The 23,100-nt window shown below is 39.7% G+C and overlaps 2 protein-coding genes across 5 annotated transcripts in view; both read right to left on the bottom strand.

The window, feature by feature from the left end:
* CC2D1B (coiled-coil and C2 domain containing 1B) overlaps positions 1 to 4,620 on the bottom strand; it is a 32,992-nt gene extending 28,372 nt beyond the window's left edge. The window contains exons 1-3 of one of the 4 annotated variants that reach the window (XM_030454831.1): positions 4,240 to 4,357; positions 3,996 to 4,100; positions 966 to 1,107 (exon numbers count right to left, since the gene is read on the bottom strand). In XM_030454831.1, coding sequence (XP_030310691.1) covers positions 966 to 1,107; positions 3,996 to 4,061 — 208 coding nt within the window. In that variant the 5' untranslated portion in view covers positions 4,062 to 4,100; positions 4,240 to 4,357. Of the gene's footprint in view, positions 1 to 965; positions 1,108 to 3,995; positions 4,101 to 4,239; positions 4,358 to 4,520 lie in introns of those variants that run through there. The other 3 variants (XM_030454830.1, XM_030454832.1, XM_030454833.1) reach the window with 3 other exon arrangements.
* A 1,164-nt stretch (positions 4,621 to 5,784) lies between these two features.
* Positions 5,785 to 23,086, bottom strand: ORC1 (origin recognition complex subunit 1). The gene is made up of 18 exons (XM_030455090.1): positions 22,961 to 23,086; positions 22,340 to 22,450; positions 22,149 to 22,253; positions 21,608 to 21,735; positions 20,169 to 20,338; positions 19,420 to 19,786; positions 18,499 to 18,772; positions 17,254 to 17,358; positions 16,695 to 16,917; positions 15,627 to 15,733; positions 14,806 to 14,907; positions 14,149 to 14,320; positions 12,322 to 12,429; positions 11,432 to 11,581; positions 10,116 to 10,235; positions 8,586 to 8,752; positions 7,399 to 7,486; positions 5,785 to 6,065 (listed from the first exon to the last, which is right to left on the bottom strand). The coding sequence occupies exons 3-18, from the start codon at positions 22,235 to 22,237 to the stop codon at positions 5,871 to 5,873; spliced, it is 2,565 nt and encodes an 854-aa protein (XP_030310950.1). The 5' UTR covers positions 22,238 to 22,253; positions 22,340 to 22,450; positions 22,961 to 23,086; the 3' UTR covers positions 5,785 to 5,870.
* Positions 23,087 to 23,100: the final 14 nt, after the last annotated feature.

Raw genomic sequence — 23,100 nt, forward strand, 5'->3', positions numbered from 1 at the left:
TACAGGCAAATTACTGCAGAGCTGGAAATGAGGCTGTAGCTGCACTGATTGCTTTCCAGCCTCTGCTCACACACCTGTAGCAAGGCTGGGTCCCATTCTCCTTGTCCTAGCTCAACCACTTGCTGCCACCCCTTGCAGCCACAGCAGCATTCCAGTAGGCAGAAAAGCAGATCAAGGAACTGATTCAGCTGAAAACCTCACACAACAGCATAAGTTTATTTTTATAGATCAGTTTCCTGAACCAGCTCACCCTGCAGCTCCAGAAATATGCATACCAGCTCAGAGGTAGAGCATGATCACCAGAGACTGCCCCTTTTCAGCTGCAGCCTTCATTTATAGCAGATTACAGCAATCCTGGACAACACCGCAAAGCTGCATGCAAACACTACCAGACAGAACTTAACAGATGTCTAAAACACCAAGATCAGTAATGATCCATTCCAAAAGACACTCTAACCTCCTGCATAACACAAGTTGTAAGATTCTCCCAGTAATTCCATCAATTCCAGGATTACCCTCTTCAAAGGGTATTCAGTTTTAGTTACAGACTCCCAGTAACTATAAATTCAATCCTTATTCAGTAAATTCAGTCTTTAAACAAAAACAGAACAGCAGCCAAACAACAAATAACCAACCCTCCACAAGAAACACAATTTCCATTTTTAATTCATCTAACACCTGCTACACCTTTTTATGACTTCATATGCTAAACAATCATGTCTTAATTTAATCATTAAATTGGCTAGCCATAATATGTCTTTTTCCTATGTCTACAAGAGGATAGAAAAAAAAACCTTACCCTTTTAGTGGAGTAACAACTTAAACATTTTAAAGTAAAAGAAAGAAGAGTTGTAACTTCAGCTTCTACCAGTGATTACTAATCTATTAGATAAATCAGTGTTTTATACATAGGAATCTTCAATAAACTATTCATGTTGTCAATAAATAAAATCCAGATACTTCACCTTTCCCTTTTGGTTTTGATTTCCCTTCTTTCAGCTTTTCTCCTGTGATAGCAGCAAGCTCTGCTTCCAGGTCCCCATCGTCTGCACATTCCTCTGCACCTAGCAGCATCTCTTCTGGGTTAAAATCCACAAACAGCCCCAGCTGGAGCCAAGGGAAAATAAAACATGATTAAAAAAATACTGCAGTCAGAACAGAGATGACACTCAAAACCATCACACTGCATTCTGGATTCTGCTCATGTTTTGAAATCCCATTATCGTACCACTTCTATTACCAAACCAATGCATACCAGGCAAACAGAACTGACACAATGTACATAAGTCTTAGGAAGCCATGATACTCCCTTTAGAACTTTACACTATCAATGATTTCTTCAAACCAAGTCTGTCTAATAGTCTGAAACAACAAGGTAAAATTAAATTATGTCTGCTACACTTGAGCCTCATGAAGCAGACATCATCAGTGAAGTTCAGGGAAATTCCTGTACCAGCAAAGCTGAAGAATATTTAATCACTGCTCACAGAACACAAGCCTGACATTCCTACACTGCAGCTGTTTCATTCTTATCTCTCTGAAGAAGCTGTATTTACACATTCAGAACTGTTCTGTACTTCTCATTACCTCCCTCTGTAAATCATAAGCACAGGGAAAGCACTCACAGAAAGAAACATTGCCACTACAAACCCAGCAATGCCTACACACTGCACTGCAGAAAAACAGCTGCCTGAGCCTCGGCTAAGCAACAGCACCTCAGGGAGTATTACTGACAGCAGTAACCAGAATTTGACAAAGCAGTGGGAATTATCACTCAGTTGTTATAAAACATGCCAAAAGACAGAAGTATCAGAGAAATATCTGAGGCCTTAGTCTAAAGGACATTCTTCTGAGATGCCATTAATCATGATTTTTATATGGCTGGTTAAGATACTAACTGCCCCAGAAATATTCTTTATTCAAAGTAATGAACATGAGTTAACTGCATCAGATTCACCCTGTGAGCTGGGTGGGGTAGCTTTCCTCAAACTTTTTCAAAGCACAAGGCCCAGCTGACTAACTGGTCTTCACATGGACAAGCATGCAGCAGTTCAGCTCTCTGCCAGCAGAGAAATAAAAATCAGTAATCAGTACTATGAGAGGTTTCCTCCTCTTGTCTTGGAGGATCTAAGTGCTGCCAGAAGCTGAGGCTGCCTGTCAGTTTATCAGATGGTGTGAATCAGTAATAAAAACTTTCCTTTAACCCTAAGGGACTGAGGAGCTGTTGGCTGCTGCCTTGGAATATTTCACATTCCTCTCTGAAACCTTTTATAATTCTAGAGAAGAACGTGAAACATCACAGCAGAGAAACACCAACTCCCAGGACCAGGAACAGTATTCAAAACCTGCAGCTATTTCTTCACTAACTCTGATCCTGCTCTCGACATTCTGTAAGGCACTGGGCAGATCATTTTGCCACCCTCTGCCTTATCCTTCTCTCATCTGTAAAACAAAACTAACACATTAGCAGCCTTGGACAGAATGGAAACAAAGGGTCAGGACAAAATTTAATCATAAAATATTTATAATGATGATCTAAGCATCCAGGTTCTATAGAACCTATGTACAACTTTATCAATGTGGAAAATGGATCAGGAACTCAGGTGATCTGTTCACTGCTGCACTGCAAGAGTAGAAAGAGAAACAAGGGTAATCATGACTGAAGTCAAGAAGAGAATCCTTTCACTTCTAGCCCTAAGTCTTTCAATCTGTTCAATAAGGCACATTTCAAATGAAAGTAACAGTATTAAACAAATGTGTAGTAAAACAAAAAAATAGGTTACAAAAGACTTGCAGTTGGCACAATACATAGTACAAAACCAATTTAAATCGAGTTAATTTGCAAGTGAACAAGTCATTAGTGTATTTGTTTCAGGAAACATCCTGTAAGGCTTGACAATGAACTATATTAAACCAGAAATTAGTAAATTATGTTAGTCAGATACTTTATTTACTCTTTATCTTTTTAGAGTTTGCTTACTTGTCTTAGGAAGCAGAAAGATACTTTTGTCTGTTATTTTCTCACTAATGAACTAAATTATATACTACCACTCCAACTGAGAAATGCAAACTTTCCATATTAGAGCAACAGCTACATTATGGATCTCTAACAAAGCCTTTCTTGCCTCTATCTTTGAAAGTTTCTGAAGTTCCTTTCTGGTTCTAACATTTTCTTTACCTACCTGCTCTCTCTTGTTCTTCTACTGTTCTCTGCAGAATATTGTTTTGGATGCATTTCTGATTTTGACACTTTTGCCTGACTTCCTATACCTGCCAACCATGGCTAAGTCATAGAACTGTTCAGGCTGGAAAAGACCTTAAAAATCATTTCATGTTTCTCTTCTCAAAGCTTCTGAAACTACATCCAAAGACAGAGCATGAAATAAAGAAAAAAACCCCAAAACCCCAAAAAAACCCCACCCAAATAAAAAACTAACACAGAGACACATCTAAGTTCACTTTTAGCTACAGGAAAGGAACATAGGCTTACAGGTCTGTCTGTTGCAAGAAAAATTAAGCATACAGAGAGAAATGAAAATGTATTGTCTCTAATGTAGTGTCTTAATGTTCTCCCCTGTGTGGCCTTGGATTTGTCAGATGATATACTGGTCTTACATCCCTTTTCTCAGAGCTGTCAATAGACATCTCAGATAAGTTCAATACAATTACTGAAGTTACTAATAAATTTCAACATAGCTGGGGTAGGAAACTACCATAAGCATGAGTCATGAGGTCTCATGCAAAGATTACAGCAATCAACACTGTGGCTTCCCTGACCTCCACTGCTGCATATCACATATTTAAGAACAACACACCAAAGGAGAAAGCAAGAAAACAGGCACGAAACAATTTAAATTCTTCCATGGTGCTTCTATATCTTATCAAGGCATGGGAAATTCCAGACGGAAAAGAGCAGGAAGAGCTCCGAAGAGGAGTAGGAGGCTTCCCCACCTGCTCTGCAAACAAACATCTCCCTGGCCCTTTGCCTTCCTTACCTGCTTTGCGACTGCAGCTCCCTGGCCTTTTACCGGAGGGCTTTTTTTAGGTCTCCTGCCCAGCATGCTGGCTCATGAATTTCAGCGGATCGCGTCTCTACGGGACTAAAAAACCGAGTGTCAGTACCATCGACCGCACCGCACCCAGGACTGAGGCGGGAAGCACGGAGCAGGCTGCACCTTTTACCGACACCGGGAAATGGGAAGGAGGAAGGGACGGACACAGCCGCACACACACACACACCCTGTACCACACTCCCCGTGGCCCAAACCCGGCTCTGCCTCCTTCCAACAGCAACCGGGAGCCCGGTCGGGCCCGGCCGCTCCGCTCCCTCCTCCTGAGGCGATCGCACCCGCGCTTCCCCGCCCTCCCCCACAGCCCGGCCCGGGCTCCCGCCGAGCCCTCCCCTCCCCGCCCCGGCGCAGGGAGGAGCCGGGGAGGCAATGGGCTGAGCTCGGTGTAAATAAACGGCAAGAAGGGCACCGGGACCCCGCGGCCCGTTAGCGGGCAGACCTCCGCCTCACCTCGGCCGCTCTCGGGGGAAGCGCTCGGTGCAGGGGTACCCGGGACAGCGGTACCCGCCCGGCCCAGAGACGCCTCGGCCGCGGCTCTGAGGCAGCTCCGCGCCTGCGCGGAGGAGGAGCCAGGGGAGGAGGAGCCCCGGCGTGAGGGGAGGCCCCGGCTCCTCCAGGGACTCCTTAGGGCCGGGATCCTCCCCTCCCCCAAACCCCCTGGCTGCCGGGCAGAGGTGATCCCGGAGGGTTATGAGGAAGGAACAGTAAAAACCGGCCAATTATTTACCCCCCCGCTTGCTTACAGAGGCTGAGGTACAGGGCTGAGATACCAGCTCTGCGGTAACAAGGCCGGCATTAATAGCTAGATGGAGAGATGAAGCAACACACTGCACGAAGGAATACCGCCGACATTCATTTTCGAGGCAACACTTAAGTAGTTTTACAGGTTTCTGAGGACGTTACAGAGTTTTTAGTTGGCTTTACGAACTGCGGCCCCGGTGCAGGTGACACTGTTTGCCAGGGTAAGGGGACAGACACATGCACATTCATTGCCCAACCTTGCAAAAAAAACTTCGCAGAGAAGCCAGTTTTCTAGCACTTGCCACATAGGCCACTTTTGTTTTTCATTTACTAACATCACTCAACAAGAACAATTTTTGGAGCCTGTTCCACAGCAACAATTAAAAAAAAAGAAGTGGTTTTACACTGCCCATCTCCAAATGACTAATGGATGTTGCAGAACAGTTCAATTACCAGAGCAGATTTTAACAGACCTGCATTACCCTAGGCAATTTATTTAAAGCAATCCTTGGTATCAATCAATCAATAAAAACCCCGAAGTTGGTTACTTGAATGATGTATTTCTTCAGGTAGTTTTACTTTCCTGATAGCAAAATGTCTCAGTTGAGGCCTCAATTGAGTCTCAATTGCAAACTGAAATTTCCTTTTCATTACATCAGTAATGTTAGTTAAAGCAGATTTTAATCATGTCTTTTATATTTAACCAAACAAAAGCTACCTAAGCTGCAATGCCACAAAAATACTGCTAGACTTAACAAAAAAAGTTCCTCAGCATTAGCAGTGATGCAAGTACTTGACAGTTCATACACCTCAGCTGAAAGGGGATGAAGAGTTACTAGCACACAAAAATATTTTTAAAAACCAGTTTGATTATAAATATTTAAGATGCTCTGAAGCAAATTCTTTATTATATAAAAAGTGTTTTAATGCACTTTAATGCATTTAAACAATGTGCTTAGAAAAATACATTTCACTATTTCCATTTATCAACAATTAAAAAAATTAAAATAGGCTATATAAAACATTTATACATATTAAACAAATAAAATCTCTATTGCCTTATTCATCCTTGAGTGCATACATGACATCGTCCTGGCTGACATTCAGTCGCACCCGCATGTGAAGATACTTGGTACTGGACTCCACCAGCAAGAGTCTGCAGGCACCAAGTCTTGAACAAATTGCCATCATTTCTGAGACTGTAGGGCTCTGCATGCCTTCAATTCTGCACAGTGCTATGTACTGATGATAGACCTATTAAAAAACAGAAAAAAGGCCACGGGTTATGTTTACCTCCTGCTGCAATCAAGTAGGCTGAGGTGAGGAAGAGAAACTTCCTTCCCCCCACATCTAGGGTGGGAGGAAAGAAATTCCAGCCCCAGTTTGTTCAGAGGAACTGCACCCATGCTGCTGCTTTAGAACAAGCTGTTAGGGCTGTGTCAAGAAAGGAATGACTCCAAACCATAGTGTCCTTTTTTATACAGCAAAAAAAGCAAAATAATTAACAACACTCCTCATCTGTAGTCTTTTAGCTAGATTATTTTATCTGCTACACATCTTCTTGCCTGGACTACATGCACTAAAGTTTATCTAGCAGATTAAGAGCTGACATACAGCTAATTACACATCAATCCTCTCAGAAGTGATAATCAGGCCCAATGATGAACAAGCACAAGTTACACTGACTACAAACATAAAAGACCACAGCTTTGAGAGGCACGATTCACCTTTAAGCACAGAAAAATGCACTTGTCACAAATCATGCAGATTAGTAAACCAGTAAAAAGAATCAGTTGCTGTCTTCTATATTTCTATATAGAAAAAGCAGAAGAAAACCTTTTTGCTGCTAGAGAAAAACCAGAACAAACCAGTCTAACACAATTATTCCTTGAAGTTCAAGAACCAACTGCCCATTGCATCTATGAAATCAATTGATGCAGATCCAGGAGCCAGCAAGAGAAAACGCAATTAAAGTGATAACTTAAAACCTGTAGAAACAGATAATACTGCAAGGTATTTTATATATATATGTATATATAAATAATACTTCTAAAAATGTTCAGAACTATAACATTTAGCTTCCATACTGTGAATTGTAACATGGACTCTGCTCTGCTGATGTATTCTATGGGTCTACTAAAAATTTGAAGCCAAGAATGATCTACCTGCCTCTACTGAGAAAGAGTGATACAGAGGTTGGAATCAACTTTCAGTTTTCCACCTTGAACTATGCTGCCTGGTATTTTCAGCTTTTCTTTCATTTCTCCTGTTATGAAACATGGTAGGTGGTGGCACACGAGGATTTTCAGATACAGGCCAAAAAAAAAAAAAAAAGACAGACAAGTAGTAATAACACAAACCCAACAGCAGGTGGTTCCAGTTTTAAGTCCCATTGTAAAACAGGGGCTTTACACCTGGCCTGGACAGCCACGCCCCAATTTACCCTGCCATCATACTGTCTTCCATCAAATTTTAAGAATAAAACCCACAAATATTTAAAGATTTATACTTTTGCTTGATAATTTTAACTGTGTTCCCTCTAATTTTTAGATGAATAAAAAACAAGTCCTCTGAAACACAAGCATACCTGTTGAACTGTTGCCTCCTCAACTCCTGCTCTGCGAAACTCTGCTAAAATTGCTTTCAAAAAGATTTTTTCATGCAACGAGGCATTCCTGTATATCAAAACAAAAACAGATGAAAATCAGTCTGTGGAGTTTAGAACTTATGAAGCAACAGGAAGAAGTCTGAAAGGGAAATTGGTTGGTAACCATGTGTTTAAATGCAAGGTATTTTTCTACCTGAGAGGGGCAGTTTATATCAACTACCCATTGCATTACAGCCTGGAACTCTGGCATCACAATACACTGCATTTCACCTCACCTCTCCTCTCTCTCTCCAATGTATCTGAACACATTTCATTTCATACACCATACATGTTCTGCAGGGTGTTATCCTCAACTCAGATTTATGAATTAACATTCAAGTTTTCAGTCACAAATAGCACAGTAAAAGCAGTATTTGAATATCCAACAAAATACTCTTTGCACCCCTTAGTCCCTGCCTTTGATGAAACAGATTCTCCTCCTTTTGACCAGGAACTGGTAAAGCATGCCACCATTCACAACTTATGCAGAGCACTGAGAATTCCCTGTATGTACCCCTCTCAGGAAATCTTTTGGAATTCCTAACAGAATCTATTTATGCTAAGACAGAAATCAGTTACAATGTGAGTCTTGCATTCTGCTCAGACATCTGCTGCTGCATCAGAGAGCAAAGACAGTGAAATAATACAAGTAGATATGTAGAGGAGAGCAGTTGACTCTCGAGGACCCAGTGCCCACACTGTTCACATCTGAGTGGTTTCTCCTTTAGTCTAGTTCAAAGTCCAGAGTGTTGAATGACCAGTGGTGGTTGTGGACTCCCAAGCTTATCTGCCAGATTTAGTTCCAACTGGAGGGAATTCAAATGTATGTGCCTGGAAACTGCTGGTCAGAGAAGCCAAGGCACAGGAAGCAGGGACAATCAGGAAATTTCAAAAGCCTCTTTCTGATCAGAGCTTACACACTAACACAGAAACAGCCTGTATAAAGTTTTGCAAGTGATTTCTGTGCCCTGGTTTCCTCTGTCTTGAATTCCAACTTTGTACCCCTCTCTCCTAGCTTGCTGCAGGGTTTGTTTTGTATCATACTTAGGACAGACTGAATGTTTCGGAAAAAACAGCTCAGTGAAAAAGACACAAAAGCAAAGAAATTCCTTGGAGAAATGATTTACCTGATTGCATTTATATATGGTGATGAAAACATTTCATCTATGGCTTCTGTTACGTGGGCCATCCTGACTATTTCAAGGCTCCTCTTTTGGCTAGCAAGTTCACAAATCTCAGTGGCCCTTCTGCAGATATCAAGGCAACGCCTTGCATCACCAGACAGTGCAGCAACCTGAAAGTGAACATGAGAAGTTTGTAGAAGTATTTCCTACAAGATGAGAAGAGTTTCACAAGAACCAATAGACCCACCACAGTCCAGGAGAGTGTTGCTGTGAATTATGTCACTAGAATCCCAGATTTTAAATAACAATCTTATTGACTAACATCAACAGAAGCAACCATTTAGCACCCCCACCTCAACACAGTCATCACAAATTCAAGACTCAGAACTTTACATAACCGCAGAAGTCAGAAATTAAAAAAATAAAATCAAAATCCAGAAAATTCAATGTGAATAGCTCAGTTCAACACCAAAAGTTGCCAGAAATGTTATCAACAAAGACCCTACCACAACCCAAGTTCATGCAGAGAAGAGAAAAAATAAACTCAACTCAGTTTTTCCATACACAATAGAATATTGATTTTAAGTATACACAAGCATTTTTCAATAGGGCCCAAAAGAAACACCTGGGATTGTGAATATGCCTGAAGATTTTTAGTGTCTGAAAATTCTGAAACAAAATACTTCTTAAAACCCCACTTGTGGTTTATAGTTTTAATAAGGCTATGAACATTCACTAGACACAGTATTGGCCTAGTTTTCCCAGTAGATGCTGACAATATATGAATTCCCCAGAATGCAACTACAGTCAAAAATGAGAAACCCTTTAGAAAACCTAATTGAGAGCTATTTTGAGATTTTCTGAAGAAAAACCATCCTAGAAAGAACGCTACAGATTATTTGATCTGCAAAATGATCACTGTTATTCTTGTAAAAGGTGGTTGCTTCACAGCAAAACTGATGCTTATATTTACTTCTGATGTATTTATCAGTACTTTTTAAACCTACAGTATGCTTAGCAGAAAAAGTTTTAGCATATATGCTTGATATATGTTCCAATGTAATTTTAACAGATTATTTTAATGTGGTTGCTAACATATTACACTATGTATACATCTTCATTTGAGAAACTAATACCAATGCATTATTTATGTTTTGTACAACTGACTATTAACACTGGCAACATAACAGGTACTATTTATTATGCCAAGGCTTTAAACATCTTGAGAAAAAAAAAAGGATATTTACAGTGGCATAGTAGGGTTTTTTTTTTAAAGATCATCCAGTGAGTCACATTATGCCAAACACTGGAGAGAGCTGACATCTTATTATGCATGATCACGATTCCTGTTGTCATGCCTCCAGCTCTAGGAATATACTGCTGCCTTCTCAAAGTAGGTGGAAAAAGCAAGGACATAGCTTTAGCAATGTTTCCAGTGAAGATAACCTCTATACTTTCAGAGAGCATAATGTATGATCAGCCACTTGTGCCCCACTTTGCCTCCAAGGACACACACACCCGTGCTGTGCTTACCTTTCTGCAAACCAGCTGAATTGCATCCTCTTCAAATGCCTTCACACTGTTCAGTCTGGATGAAATAATTTGCTGTAGCTGTTTGTAGGTGTAGGGCTGGAAGGACATTCTGGTGAGGCCCTGGAGTAAATAATACAGTAGTGTGAGAAGTGTTTGTAGTGCTTGGAAACTAAACTGCTCTAGCAAAGCCTGTACAGTTAGTTCTATTTTCTTTGGTAGGAGCACTCTATCTTTTACATACTTCTTCTCCAAGCTATATGCTTCAATCAGTTTTTCTGCTTCAGATGGTGAAATAAGCATGCAAATCCACAAAATTGTGATGAAGCAAAGGCCACTGGTTGGACCTCCCCACTGAAAGACCTGAGGAGCAGGTTGCTGCTACTAGAATTCAAATTTTTCTTATAAAACTTGTAAACAAATCAGAGTATTTTCATCTTTTTATTATAACTGTTGCACTTTATTTTGTAATAAACAGAATCTATGAAAAACTATTAATATCCCCTTCAGCAAATCTGTACATGTGCACAGTCACACTATTAAGCGATCTTTGCAATCAGCCAAGAATTAAAAATTATCTTCTTGCTCAAACTAATTAAAACTGCTTTCAGATGAGAAGGACAATGTTATAGATGGTGCAATGCCTTTCATATTTTGCAGGAGGACTGAGCTTTGCATTTCTTATGCAAATTCTCCTCCTCTTGTGACTGTATGGACTCAGCTGATCTGCAGGCTTAGTGGGTAGGGGGAAGCAATTCACAATCTGTGGAACTATTTTTGAATCTTAGAAGGATAAAGGCACAGAGCAGTTTCTGAAAATCACTTTTCAGAGCAGTGCTGGAGAGATGACCTAGGAAAATGTACACAGGTGTAGAGTGCATCCAACTTTCTGTCCAAAGGTAACCAACAAAGAAAATCCAGCAGCTGGTGATGGCAGAGAGAAGTAGGTGCCAGGAATGGAAGGGGAAAGAGAGAATGCAGAAACCAATTCCTCTGAATTCTAGGGTAAGCAGCTTAACCATGGAGCATGGAATTTGATTATCCAGGTCTTACTATGTTTAAAAAGGCATCTGCATTCTTAATTCATTCTTACAAGAACACAGGGTACTTAGACAGTGTAACATCTGATTAGCAAGCTGGTTCCCTAGACTTGCTAAGATTTGTGTGTTCATTATTGGCCAGCTGGAGAAGGAATTATTAAATCTCTGATGTAACCAATCCTGCCTTTTGCCTGCATTACTTTTGATTGCAGAAAGTATTTCATCTGTTCTCATTTTATAGCATTTATAGTATTATAGAACAAAACTGTCAAGACATACCAGCCTGCTGGCTACTCTGTTTGTCATTATTCTCTCTGGCAAGTCCATGGTGTTAGCAATGGCCAAGATGATTAACTTGGAGTGCTTCTGAGTTGGCCAGTCAAATAAATTGTACATGACATTCTGTTTCCGGGTCCAGAGGAGATCAAGCTGCAGAGAAGAAAGAGAAGAACTGGACTGAAAAAAAATGGCCATGTATTTACACTACCTAATGGGGATTTGAGAGCACAAGCTCTGCCACAGAAGACTCCTTACGTGACTCTGAGGAAGCTGACTCAACTAATAGGAAGGACTGCATTTTCTGAATTAGGCTCTAATCTCTTTTGGAAAAGTACAGTTCTTCTAGATGCTTGAACAGTATTAATCTGGAGAATGATTAAACAGCTGGGTTTTCTTAATACTGTGATATTAACACTACATCTAACAAGATTAAAAGACCCTCCATGTGAGAACCTGAATTAGCTTACAGCAAAAAGTAACTGTGTTGTTTGTTACTGAATATAGCACACGTAGGGAGCTTCAAAGCTGGATGACTTATTTCAGCATGAGTTCTTTGACTACAACAGCAGTGGCTTCCACACAAAATGCATCTGAACTCCATAGTATTTAAGACTTGACAGCACCATCCATTCCATGACTTGGAAACAAACAAACAAAGCATAAAACCAACATAAAATCCAAGGCAGAGAACAACAGAGCAACAGGATACTTGGCTATTTAAATTCAGTTTCCTAATAAGGCTAAGAGGACCTAATCATGTCTTCTAACTCTATTCATTTTAGATCATATATGATACATTCCAGCTACATATAATTTGTCTTTTTCCATCCTCTAAAAGTTAATTTCTGTCAACACTTGGAGGAAAGAGAACAAAGGATTCTTTGTCTCACCTCATCCACTATCAGCACTGTGGTGTTCCTCTTTGGTCCAGGTGTACTGAACAGTTTTGCCAACAGTACTGCAGCATGGGTTGCTGTCACCTTCTGACCTGTCAGTAACTGGAGAAGGATTAAACAATGTTTGAAGTTAATCACACTAAAACCTGAGAAATATGAATTTTACTTCCTATTTGGTTTTAACTTTTCCCTAACAATCAACACCAACCATTTTTTTTTTTGCCATGGAGAGGGTCTGTAAAAACAGAAAAAGTACATAAGTAGTAGTTCATAAGACACTCAGGTATACCAGAAACTGTCCATAAAAGAGAAAGGAAATGTAAGAATTTATAACTAAAAAGAAAGGCAGTCAGAATTTCCTGCAGTTTGTCTTAATACAGATTCATTACATAATCCTGAACTCACACAAAAGGCCCACTGAAAGCTTAAGTCAGTTGACAAGAATAGCCTGACTTCACTAATCCTGGACTCTCATTAACATATTAACGAATCATCAGTAGGATCTAGAACTAAATAATTTATTCAACTCTAGACTGAAGAGGTAACATAAACAGGAACAGCATCTGCAATAATTCATGTGGCAAACCAGAGGAGCTGACTGTATGTTACTTCCCTTGCAGATCCACAGATATACTGAGAATTAACAATGACATTTCACAATTACACTACATGATCCTGTTTCTACAGCTCTGGATCTGGGCATCCAATACACCACATATTATCCAAGCTGTGTTTGCATAACAGCTGAGGCAGAAGGAGTAAGAGAAATAAATGGTTCATCTGCATGTATGGTCCCCTGAAGGACACTGAACTGAGCTCCTTTAAAGAGCTCAGGACCTGGGGGAGCAAGAAATTTTACTTCCAAATGCCTGCTCTTTATTAATTTTAAAATTTTATGCTGAACAGGATAGCAAAAAAAAGAGTTAAATACATTAATATTACCATGAAATAAGGCAATTTACATGAAGCTTTTCACTATGCTGAAGAAACAGTGACCTGGCTACAACAAATTCCTCAGCAAAACACTGTCTATGCCAGATGGAAGAAAGATGTAAATTTGTTAATCTAACTCCCACTTATGAGGATAGGGATATCAGAACAATGCATGCCACTTCCTGCTGTCATGGGAGATATTTAATTTAAATAATTGGAGCAGAAGTTTATAAGAAAATGGAACAGATGCTTTAGGAAACCATCAGTTAATTTCCAGGTCACTGGCTTGAAATTAGCCTAGACTGACAAAGGTCTTGAGCAGTTACTGTCTAATGGGGAGCTAAATCCAGTCCTCAGGTAAATTCACACCTAGATAAAGGCAAGCACAGTCAGTAATCCCAGACTAGTTTGTCATGGAAATGGGAAATCCAGTCCTGTTGGCAGAGAGGGCTGCTCTTGAGCTGAATCACTGTAACAGATCAATTAACTCTTACCATGCCCTTAAATAATTCTAATACTGCTACACTGATTTCTAAAGTTGCAATCTCAATAACTTCTAAGCATACAAGTGCAAAGGAAGTTATAGAATTGGGAAATATAAAAGGAATCTGGCTTATTTTTTTAAAGCTGAGTGGATGTAATAAATCAGACCATTTCCCAGCCACTGCCCTTATGTAGCTGAAAGCAAAATAGTTTAAGAATTTGACTGTGGCCTTAAGTCAATTATTTTTAAACCTGCTTTGACATAAAAGCAAACACTCTCAGAGGCACTACATGGAAATAATGATACTTCAAGTGCCTTGAACACTGTAACACATCAATGATCTGATGGTAAAGCATAAGATGTCTTATTTCAAACCAGAAAGCCACTGAAGAGACTTTACTCACCTCTAGCATCTGCACGTAAGCTTGGTGAGGGTCAGTCAGCTTCATACCATTGATCTCCACAGACTGGAATGATGGAAGTTCATCATTTTCTGCAGCTTGCTGAAGACTGCGAATTACTTCATGAACTGTTGCAGTTTTACCTGTTCCAGGCACCCCAGAAATGTACATGCACCTAAAAAAGGAGAATACCTTTTCAGCACCTTGGGTAAATTGGTATCACTCTTAGGATTGATGAACTGGAATTCCTGAGCTCCATAATCAGCCTTGAACACTATTTCCCTTTCACTTTAGGCAATTCCCTGTATTTCAGTTATTGGGACACATAATACATTGGAGGATCTTGAGGATTTTTTTAATTACTGAAGCATTGAACAACCTAAAATACTTCATAAATGTAACTTATGTCTTAAAAAATAAAATGGTTTCCCAGAAATCCAAAATTGACTGGTCATATTTTGGTCTGTAATTTGAATCTGTACAGTAAAGGAGCTCACTTATTTCTATGCACAACCCTTCTTAGGGAAGAAATATGCCAGGAAATTTAAACTAGGAACTTTTATTTTAGAAGTTATAATTTGGCTGAATTAAAGTAATGTTGATTGTTGAACTCCTTTTATGCCATAGATGTGACCTCAGTTACAGTCTCACCAAACTTACCCTCCTGTACCATCAATAAGTTTGCTTTCCACAAAATTATAGATGTCCTGAAATTCTTCCTCACGACAAGGCAGAGATTCTGGGACAGCAGAAACATGCAGCCTTTGATTAAAAAAGAAAAGAAAATTGAAATAGGAAAGCTAAGGTTTGTGGATGCATAGTTCTACCTGAAGAGCCTACTAAGGAAACAATCAGCCAGAAGCTACACCTTTCACAGTTGTGTGCAGTATTGCAACCCCCTCTTATGTGCTTTAAATCTGAACACTAATGTCAAGTCTCCCAAAAGAAATAGCCTGGTGTCTCTATATGTGCTTTTAAGTTTTAAGAGGGCTGAACACTCATCTTGGTAAACCAACAGCACAAATATGCAACAGTCAAGATCCAGCTGGTATAATTCACAAAAAAATTAAGATAAAGTAAAAGTGGGATGAAACAGAGATCACTTTAAAAGAAACTGAAAAAACAAACACCCAGTTTTTGTAAGATGCAGTCAGTCCTGAATGCATTTTTTCCCCAGCTGTGAAGATCTACAATACTTGTAAAGCTTTTTTACATATTAAAGAGTAGATGGATATTGTACCTTTAAAATCTAAAGCTAGTAAGATTGGATCTTTGTTTTTCTAATGTTGCAGAGAATAAAGACAGATACCTTACTCTGAAGAACTTAGCATAGACTGCCTATAAAAATTTGAAATTGACACCATGCATTTTTACCTCATTTCTTCAATATGGCAAAGATGACATTTCCTTATTTTATCATAGCCTACTACTAAGCATACCTCATGATAAAAAGATTGTTTCCTCCCCTGAGAACACATTACCTTAACCTGGCTTCTTCTAGTGCAGTGGTTGGTTTCTGTGCTGCCTGGCTGCGCCTGGGAATTTCAGGAGTTGCATTCCGCGGGGTCTTTGGTGTTTGTGGCAAAGGCTGCAAAAAAAAGTTACAGCAAAAAGATTTTCTACATACTGCTATTTCTATTGGAGACTGATCATCCATATGAGTTTCCCAAGCATTCCTTAGGGACAGAGACTACCTGGGGATGCCAAAGTGCAAAAGGAAGAGAGAAACAGTCTTTACAAAGGGAATTACCACAAAAGCCTCATGCTTTCCTTCCCCATGGAAAAAAAAAAAGAAAGTGGAAGTGGGTTGGTGATGCAGACAACTATATCTTATAGCTGTCTATAAAGCATTTTAAAACTGTTTAATACTTTCTGAAGTGCTGTTACAAAATGATCCACTTCTTAAGCAAAAGCAAGCAACTAGAAATTGATCTGAATGTCCAGACAAAAAAGGTTATCTTAAAAAGGTTATTTTATTCTTCCTTGTGCTTACAAGTTCTAGTTATGGTGGGATTTCTGATTTAGACACTGAATAAACATGGAATTAAAATTAGCCATTGACTGTATGTGCCTGGTTATGGTGCTGTAACCAGCCACAATGAGTCCAGGCAGCCTGGTATTCTACCATCAGCAGCAGCCATGAACACTACAGATCATCTCCTTTGTGCTGGTAAAAATTAGCACAGCCTTCAAAAATCAGGAGAGCTCTACTGCCAAGCATAAAGTTGGCCTAATGGCTTCCTGTTATGTGTATATATATATATATATACACGTATATACATGTGTATATATTAACTGTACAGAAATTGAACTGAAATGTCTCAGTGCACAGATGACAGCAAATGGATTCAGTTTGTTCAGCTCCATCCCAGTATCACAACATTCACAACACACCAGTGGTTTACAATTCTGCATAACCTCCACATACCAAAATTCATATGAACCAAGGTAACATTTCCAATAAATGCTTAACTTTGGGACACAGCCATCAAGCACTCAAATAATAGGTTAAGAAATAATAAAAATAGCCTTCTAAAAAGGAATCTTACTGTTTTTTTCACAGTCTTTGCAGGAGTGTGAACTGAGGACTTGTTCTGGTTTGGACAAGACTCCCTTGAAGATTTTGGGGTGCTCTGTGTTCTGCTTGATTTAGCTTTCTTTTCTGGTGTACAGAGCACATCATCTTCCTCTTCCTCACTGCTTGAAGAGTAAGAGCTATCTGAGCTAGACAAAGAATCCTCTTCCTGGTTCAATTCTAGTGTATTTAAGATGCTATAAGAAACAGAAATTATATTAATTTGAAAAAGCAACAACAAAACACCACAAGATACAACTCTACACACTAGGAAGTATAATTTGATACATTTTCAGATTTTTCTGTAGGTAATAGCTAGCAAACATTTCTTCAACTTGAACTGCTAATTTTCCATGGCTACTTAACAGACTGGTTTGAAGGAAGTCAGTTTTCTGAACATGACATTTTTCACTCACTGCTATTACACTGTACCTCTAGAACCACTTGCATTTGAATATTAAGCTAAAGAAACTGTCAAGACTTCAAGTTACCAATAATAATCTGAATAAGATATCCTGAAATCAAAAATTCACCTTATTTGTTCTGCAATGAGGGCACTTGTCCTGCGTGCACATGTCCTGCGAGAGCGAGGGGTCAATACGATGCTCTGAACACTCGATTTCTGGCTTCCAGCTAAACTGTAAGGAAAGAACACAAAGCTCTTTGTATTTTCTCAAATTATTTTGCAAATATAATACTGCCTAACTGAAGGGGCAGGGGCTCACAACAGTTTGGTTGTGGGGAGTTAGCACTTTTTGTCTGTTTTGGGGTTGTTTGGCTTTTAGGGGTTTTTTTGAGAGAAAATAAGTATGATTTCTTTTAGGGCATCCCTTTGATCTGCCCTTTGGAGTAGATTTTTTCTATTTGTGTTTTGAGATTCCTTAGTTGCCTTCTTGGGCACTTCATCCCTACCACTGAAACACTTTCATGTTAATACAACTTTCCTATTAGTTCAAAGGACACAATGAGATTAATTGCTTTAACTAGACAGTTCTCAGATTTTTTTTAGATTTTTCAATACCACTGAAATGCCAGAATCTTATAAAAACAAATAGATTTTTTTGCTGTACAGTAAGTGAAAAAAATTGGGTGCAGATCCACCAAGTGCTGTATCTACATCTTTACTCTTTAAAGGAGGAACACAACTGGAATTAGTCTTCTTGCAACATTTTATACAAGGAAGTCTGATCCATCCTCCTCCTGTCCCAGCTAAATGCCATTTTAAAGGCTGTATAAGGATATATGTCAACAATTATGCTTTTTGGAGTTTTGATTTTTTTCTACACAAAAAATTAGCAGGAAAGTGTACATACAATTATCATGAAAACTCATGAGTCCAATCACACCCCTTTCTACAGTTCAGCACACCTCAATAGTCAAAAGAAAGGCACATTTGAGCCTGTATGACACAACCTACTGCAGGGAAACAATTTTATCCATGTTGACAACAATCAAAAATGGCTTTGATTTCCTTTTGTATCATCTTGCTATTCCCACTTACAACATCATCTCTGTTCTTGTAACCACAAACTGTTTAAAGACAGTTCTTCTTATAGTCTCTCCAATCATTTATTCACCTCCAAGTAACAAACCTCCTAAAGCTTCACCACTAGTAACCAGCAGTAACTAGTGAGGCTGTCCACCCCTCTGATCAGTGAGCTTAACAGCCAAAACATGGTACACACACAGTACACCTGCTTTTCTCCTGGAAAGCCTGTCTCAAACATGCTTTGAGACATAGAAATCCCACATAATAATTAGAACAAGGTTATCCTTACACTGTAGTGTTGGCTTTCTCACTGGAGTCTTTGCTCTTGCTATAAGGGGATAATCGAATTGCATCACTAAACCTCTTCCTGTCCTCTGCAGCATCAATTGACTTCAGCTTATCACTGCTGCAAGGTATTTTTGGTGGTGAGCCTAAAATGCCAGTGAATTTCACTTTTCTTTTAGTAGCTGATGGGTCCAGCGGTGCTACAGCATCACAGTCATCATCCAAAAGCTCCAAAACTTCACATCCCAGGAGCTTGCTTTTAGGAGATCTTGTGGGACCTAGGAAATAAAAGCAATATGAACTTCTGTCATGCTTTAATATGGATGTTAACTTCTCTCTAGTTAACTTTCAGAAGACACAGGCTTGGTGGCTGTCATTTAGATGAACAGCAATGCCATTACACTCCAGGAACAAGGAGCTGAACATGAACAGAAGGCATGCATTTCCTGAAAAAAGATGACTAAACACAATATAAACCTCTTTTTTATTCAGTTTTCTTACCCACCTCCATCACTTACAACTTTACACATACTCATGCTTGAAAATACAGCATGTTACACAGGAGTACAGTGCTTATTCACCCAGCCCAGGGTAAGCATTCTAGTGCACTATTACTCAGAAGATTAAAGTGAGACATTTTGAGGTCAGTTAGGCTGACTGGTAGCAGTTCAGCCAACAAACACTTTAAGACTTAGCAGTTACAAATAAAACATTTGCAACAGTAACTGGATATAAGCAGTACAGTTGCTTGAAATAACAGGCATAAGACAAACCCAAAAGTCTTGGGTGAACCCCAAAGCCTGAATAAGATAGCTAAAAATACTGATACTGAATATTACCATTGTTTGAACTACCCAAAATGAAGAGGCACAAAACATATTACATTCAAAACTAGCCAATGGACAGAATATTGCTGTATACATACTGCTTAACTGTAACTTCTTCCTTGCTGTTGGAACTTTGAGGCCATTAGACATTCTTTGTGAATGTCTCTCCTTAGAGATGGAAGACTTGGAAGCAGAATGTTTTGATTCTATTTCCAACTCAGCATTTTTTGTAGCACTCTGAACAACTCCTTCTTTATCTTTTTTCATGGGGGAAACAATGTCCAAAGGAGTAAATGATTCTGAGTATGAGATTCCACCTCCTTTCTTATTAGCTTCTTTCAGCTTGGAGAATGTTTCAGGGGACAAATCCTTAAAGCACTTCCCATCCCAAGACTGTTTTACATAGAAAACTTGTTCCCTGTTCAATGACAAAGGTTGTTCCTCACCCGGATGTAGTGGCATTACCTGTAAAAGCAGAAAATACCAAAATACATATTTAACTACTTTCTGTTCACAACTCTTATTACTGGAACTCATGCAATCCTTCATTACACAGGGCTACAGCTTCAACCCATGCTTAAAACAGTGAGTTTATTGTACTACAGGAGTCCCATCCCATCCTTCCTTCTGCAAAAACCTCTAAATGAGCTGACTGCCAACAGCCAAAGTAAATTTGGGATGGAAGAAAGGCAGATTATTATCAGTTTTCAGCTATCCAACCCTCTGTTAACTGTCTTAACAAATACACATCACACATTCAGTTTGGAAGGCAATAAAGGAGATGCACTGTTCTGTTATGCTTTTCAAATTCTTTCTTCCCACCTGATGTAGAGGTTGCAGTACATACCATGACACTTCTAATAATAGTCTCCACAGCTATATCGTTGTCATAGCTAGAAACTTGATCTAAAAACACCTCTTGGGGAGAAATCTGTCTTTTAAGCAGCTTCCGTTTATTCTGAGGTATCTCTGTAATATGAGTGAACCACTGCACAACTGCATGTTTGTGCTGAGAACCTGTAATAAGGAAAAAAAAAAAAAAGCAAACTTTAAGAATTTTATTGTATCACAGTTATTACCAGAGCTTAATGACTTTATCCAAAATGCCAACAAGAATACAAAAAAAAAATCTTGAAAACAAGGTGAGAAAGCATCTGATAAGAGACTGCAATTTCCATTTTCTAAGCCAAATTAAAAATGTTTGAGTTGAGACTTTTAAGAACTAAGATAACACCTGCATAGGGTCTCAATCACAGGACCCCTGCAGACCAGCTGATCCACCAGTTTACTATCACAATTAAGTTCCTTATTTGCATAAGTATGACCTCATCAGACCCCACTAACTGAAAATAACGACATAAAAGGAGAAGTGAGAAATTTCAGAGCATGTAATTTTCATGTTATTTTAGTGATAAACCAGAAACACATTAATTAACTGCCTAACAAATCAGACAACCCTGTAGAAATGTCCAGGAGAAAGTCTAAAAAAACCACTATGAACAGATCCAGTCTGGAGAATTAAAAGAAATATTTGAAACATATTACAACTAACTATTAAGTTTCTCTCCACATTTTAAGGTGTTCATCTTTGAATGAAAAACAAAGCCACATATCTTTAACATAGTTGCCAAAGGTACATAACAAAAGGAAGTTTTGTTTTCAAGGAAGTTTCTGAGGCTTCATTGCAGCATGAAAAGAATACTCAATTACCATAAATCTGCATTAGTAAATAGAAAGGCTGGAGTAGTATGTATTTATGGTTTTTAAAGGTAAATAATTTTACAAACTCAAAGTATTATTACGGCCCAGAACAAGAAAAAAAAAAGTTCTTTAGAGAAATCAAACATAGCTAATGAGTAGTTTCTAATTTGCTCACAGACTGTTTATTGGTAAAGTAAGATATTAAATAATTAATCTAATATCCCACATAATTCTACAAGGGAAAAAGTAATAATCCCCTTGTGCATTACTGCAACATTCCCTGACATCTTATAAGATGCACGTTCCAGGGCTCTTGCTCCATTTGGATTCTCCAGCCTCTAAATAAAACATGAGCTCACACTGTCATCCTCAAGAACCATTTCTTTTTAAATTAGACAGCTAAGCAAAAAGGTTGTAAAAATTTAATCTTTTTAAACTAGCACATTTAGTTCTGAGCTGAATACACCTTAATGAAACAGACTGAATCAGAAAATGAATCTTTGGAACACTCTGGAGGTCTTTTCCAACCATGACAATTCTGTGATTTTAAAATTTCTCAGGAGGCAAATTCTTATTTCTCTTTACCATCTTCATATAAATCCAGGAGTTGTGCCACGTACGGTTGATCTGCATTCTCCCCTTCTACTAAAATAAACTCTCCAACTTGTATACAGGTTTCTGTTTTGCTTCTTTCCGATTTAATAAGGATTCCCCTAGAAAGTGATGCACACATTAGCAGGATTTCATATTATTTACAATTCACATATTAAAGCTGACTGCCTGCCAGTCTTACAGCTCCCTCTAGCAAAGCCTACAACTGAATTTCCTGACTGAAAGCTTTCACAGATATTTCAAATAGCTAGCAGTCATTTACAGATTTAAACATTTTTAGTTATTTTACATATTTTATCATCCAAGAGCACATCTTTGCTTATGTTATGCATTTTACCATTCAAGAGCTTTGTGACATTTTTGTTGTCAAAAACATACAGTATCATGACACAATGCTCAAAACCTTACTCATATTCTCACCGATTGCCACGTTAACCTAAATGATGTCAGAAAAGTAAAGAAGCCTTCCCTGATAAAGTTTCCCCAAATAAACCAGCAAGAAACGTTTCCTTACTTGTACTGCAAAGTCCTCAGTTTTCTGTCCGAGTTCATGGGTTTTCCATACCAGGAGTAGGTAATTTTGCTTTGCTGCCGGGTATTCATGACTCACAACGAAAAGCTAAAACAAATAAACAAAGAAATGCCATCAATTCTCTCATCCTAGACGATGACCCTGGCACATCGCTGTGTATCGCAGCAACCTACCTCCCCCCGGAGCCTCCAGACGCCTGAGGTAAGCGGAGAAAGGGAAGGCGCTCAGCAGGGAATTGTTCCTCACTTCCCTTTTTTTTTTTCCACCTTCAGCTCTCGAGTGACCTGTCAAACACACGATTATCCTTGCTGTTTGCTACTTTTCTGATTATAGCGGAGTTACCAGCTTTTCTCAGCTCCTTCCCAGCCCTCCCGCTCGCCGCCATGGCCGCGACGATTTCCGTCCAGCCTTCAGCCCCCAGGCGGATGGGACCCTCACGAACGACGTTTGGTTTACACTTTAATTTTTTAATTATTATTATTATTCCCCTCGATAACGCAAACGGGCTCTGGAAAGCGAGACGCACGCACACACACACGCACACAGAGCGCTGCTCTCCCTTCGCCCACCTCGGCGACGAGACCTGAGGCAGCGGAGAAGCCCGGGAATGGCTCTGCCTCACGGAGCCCTCTCCGCAGGCGGTACGCAGGGACCTGCTTGGTGGATGGGGGCCATTAGCGCCGCCGGGTCGGACCCGCACACCCCCAACACCCTCCCCCTCTTTACCTTCCAGAGCCGCCAACCCACCCACCCCCTCCACGGCCGGCAGACCCGAGCCCCACTCCCCGCGGCACCTCTAGGAGCTCCGTGGACGGCGACAGCAGCAGCAGCGGCGGCGAACCCCGGGAGCTGCGCAGGGATAGAATCTCGCGCCAATGCCCCCCGGAGCCCCACCCCTCCGCTGCGCAGGCGCACACGGCCGGGGGAGGGAGCA

Source organism: Calypte anna, chromosome 8, assembly GCF_003957555.1.
Source record: "Calypte anna isolate BGI_N300 chromosome 8, bCalAnn1_v1.p, whole genome shotgun sequence".
Classification (NCBI taxonomy): Eukaryota; Metazoa; Chordata; class Aves; order Apodiformes; family Trochilidae; genus Calypte; species Calypte anna.

Coding starts and splice junctions, on each gene's coding strand:
- ORC1 (XM_030455090.1), bottom strand. CDS start 22,237: ATGAATACCCGGCAGCAAAGCAAAATTACCTACTCCTGGTATGGAAAA. Junction 21,736..22,148: donor CTGAGGACTTTGCAGTACAA/GTAAGGAAACGT, acceptor ATCACTTTCTAG/GGGAATCCTTATTAAATCGG. Junction 14,321..14,805: donor CTTATTGATGGTACAGGAGG/GTAAGTTTGGTG, acceptor CTCCTTTTTTAG/GTGCATGTACATTTCTGGGG.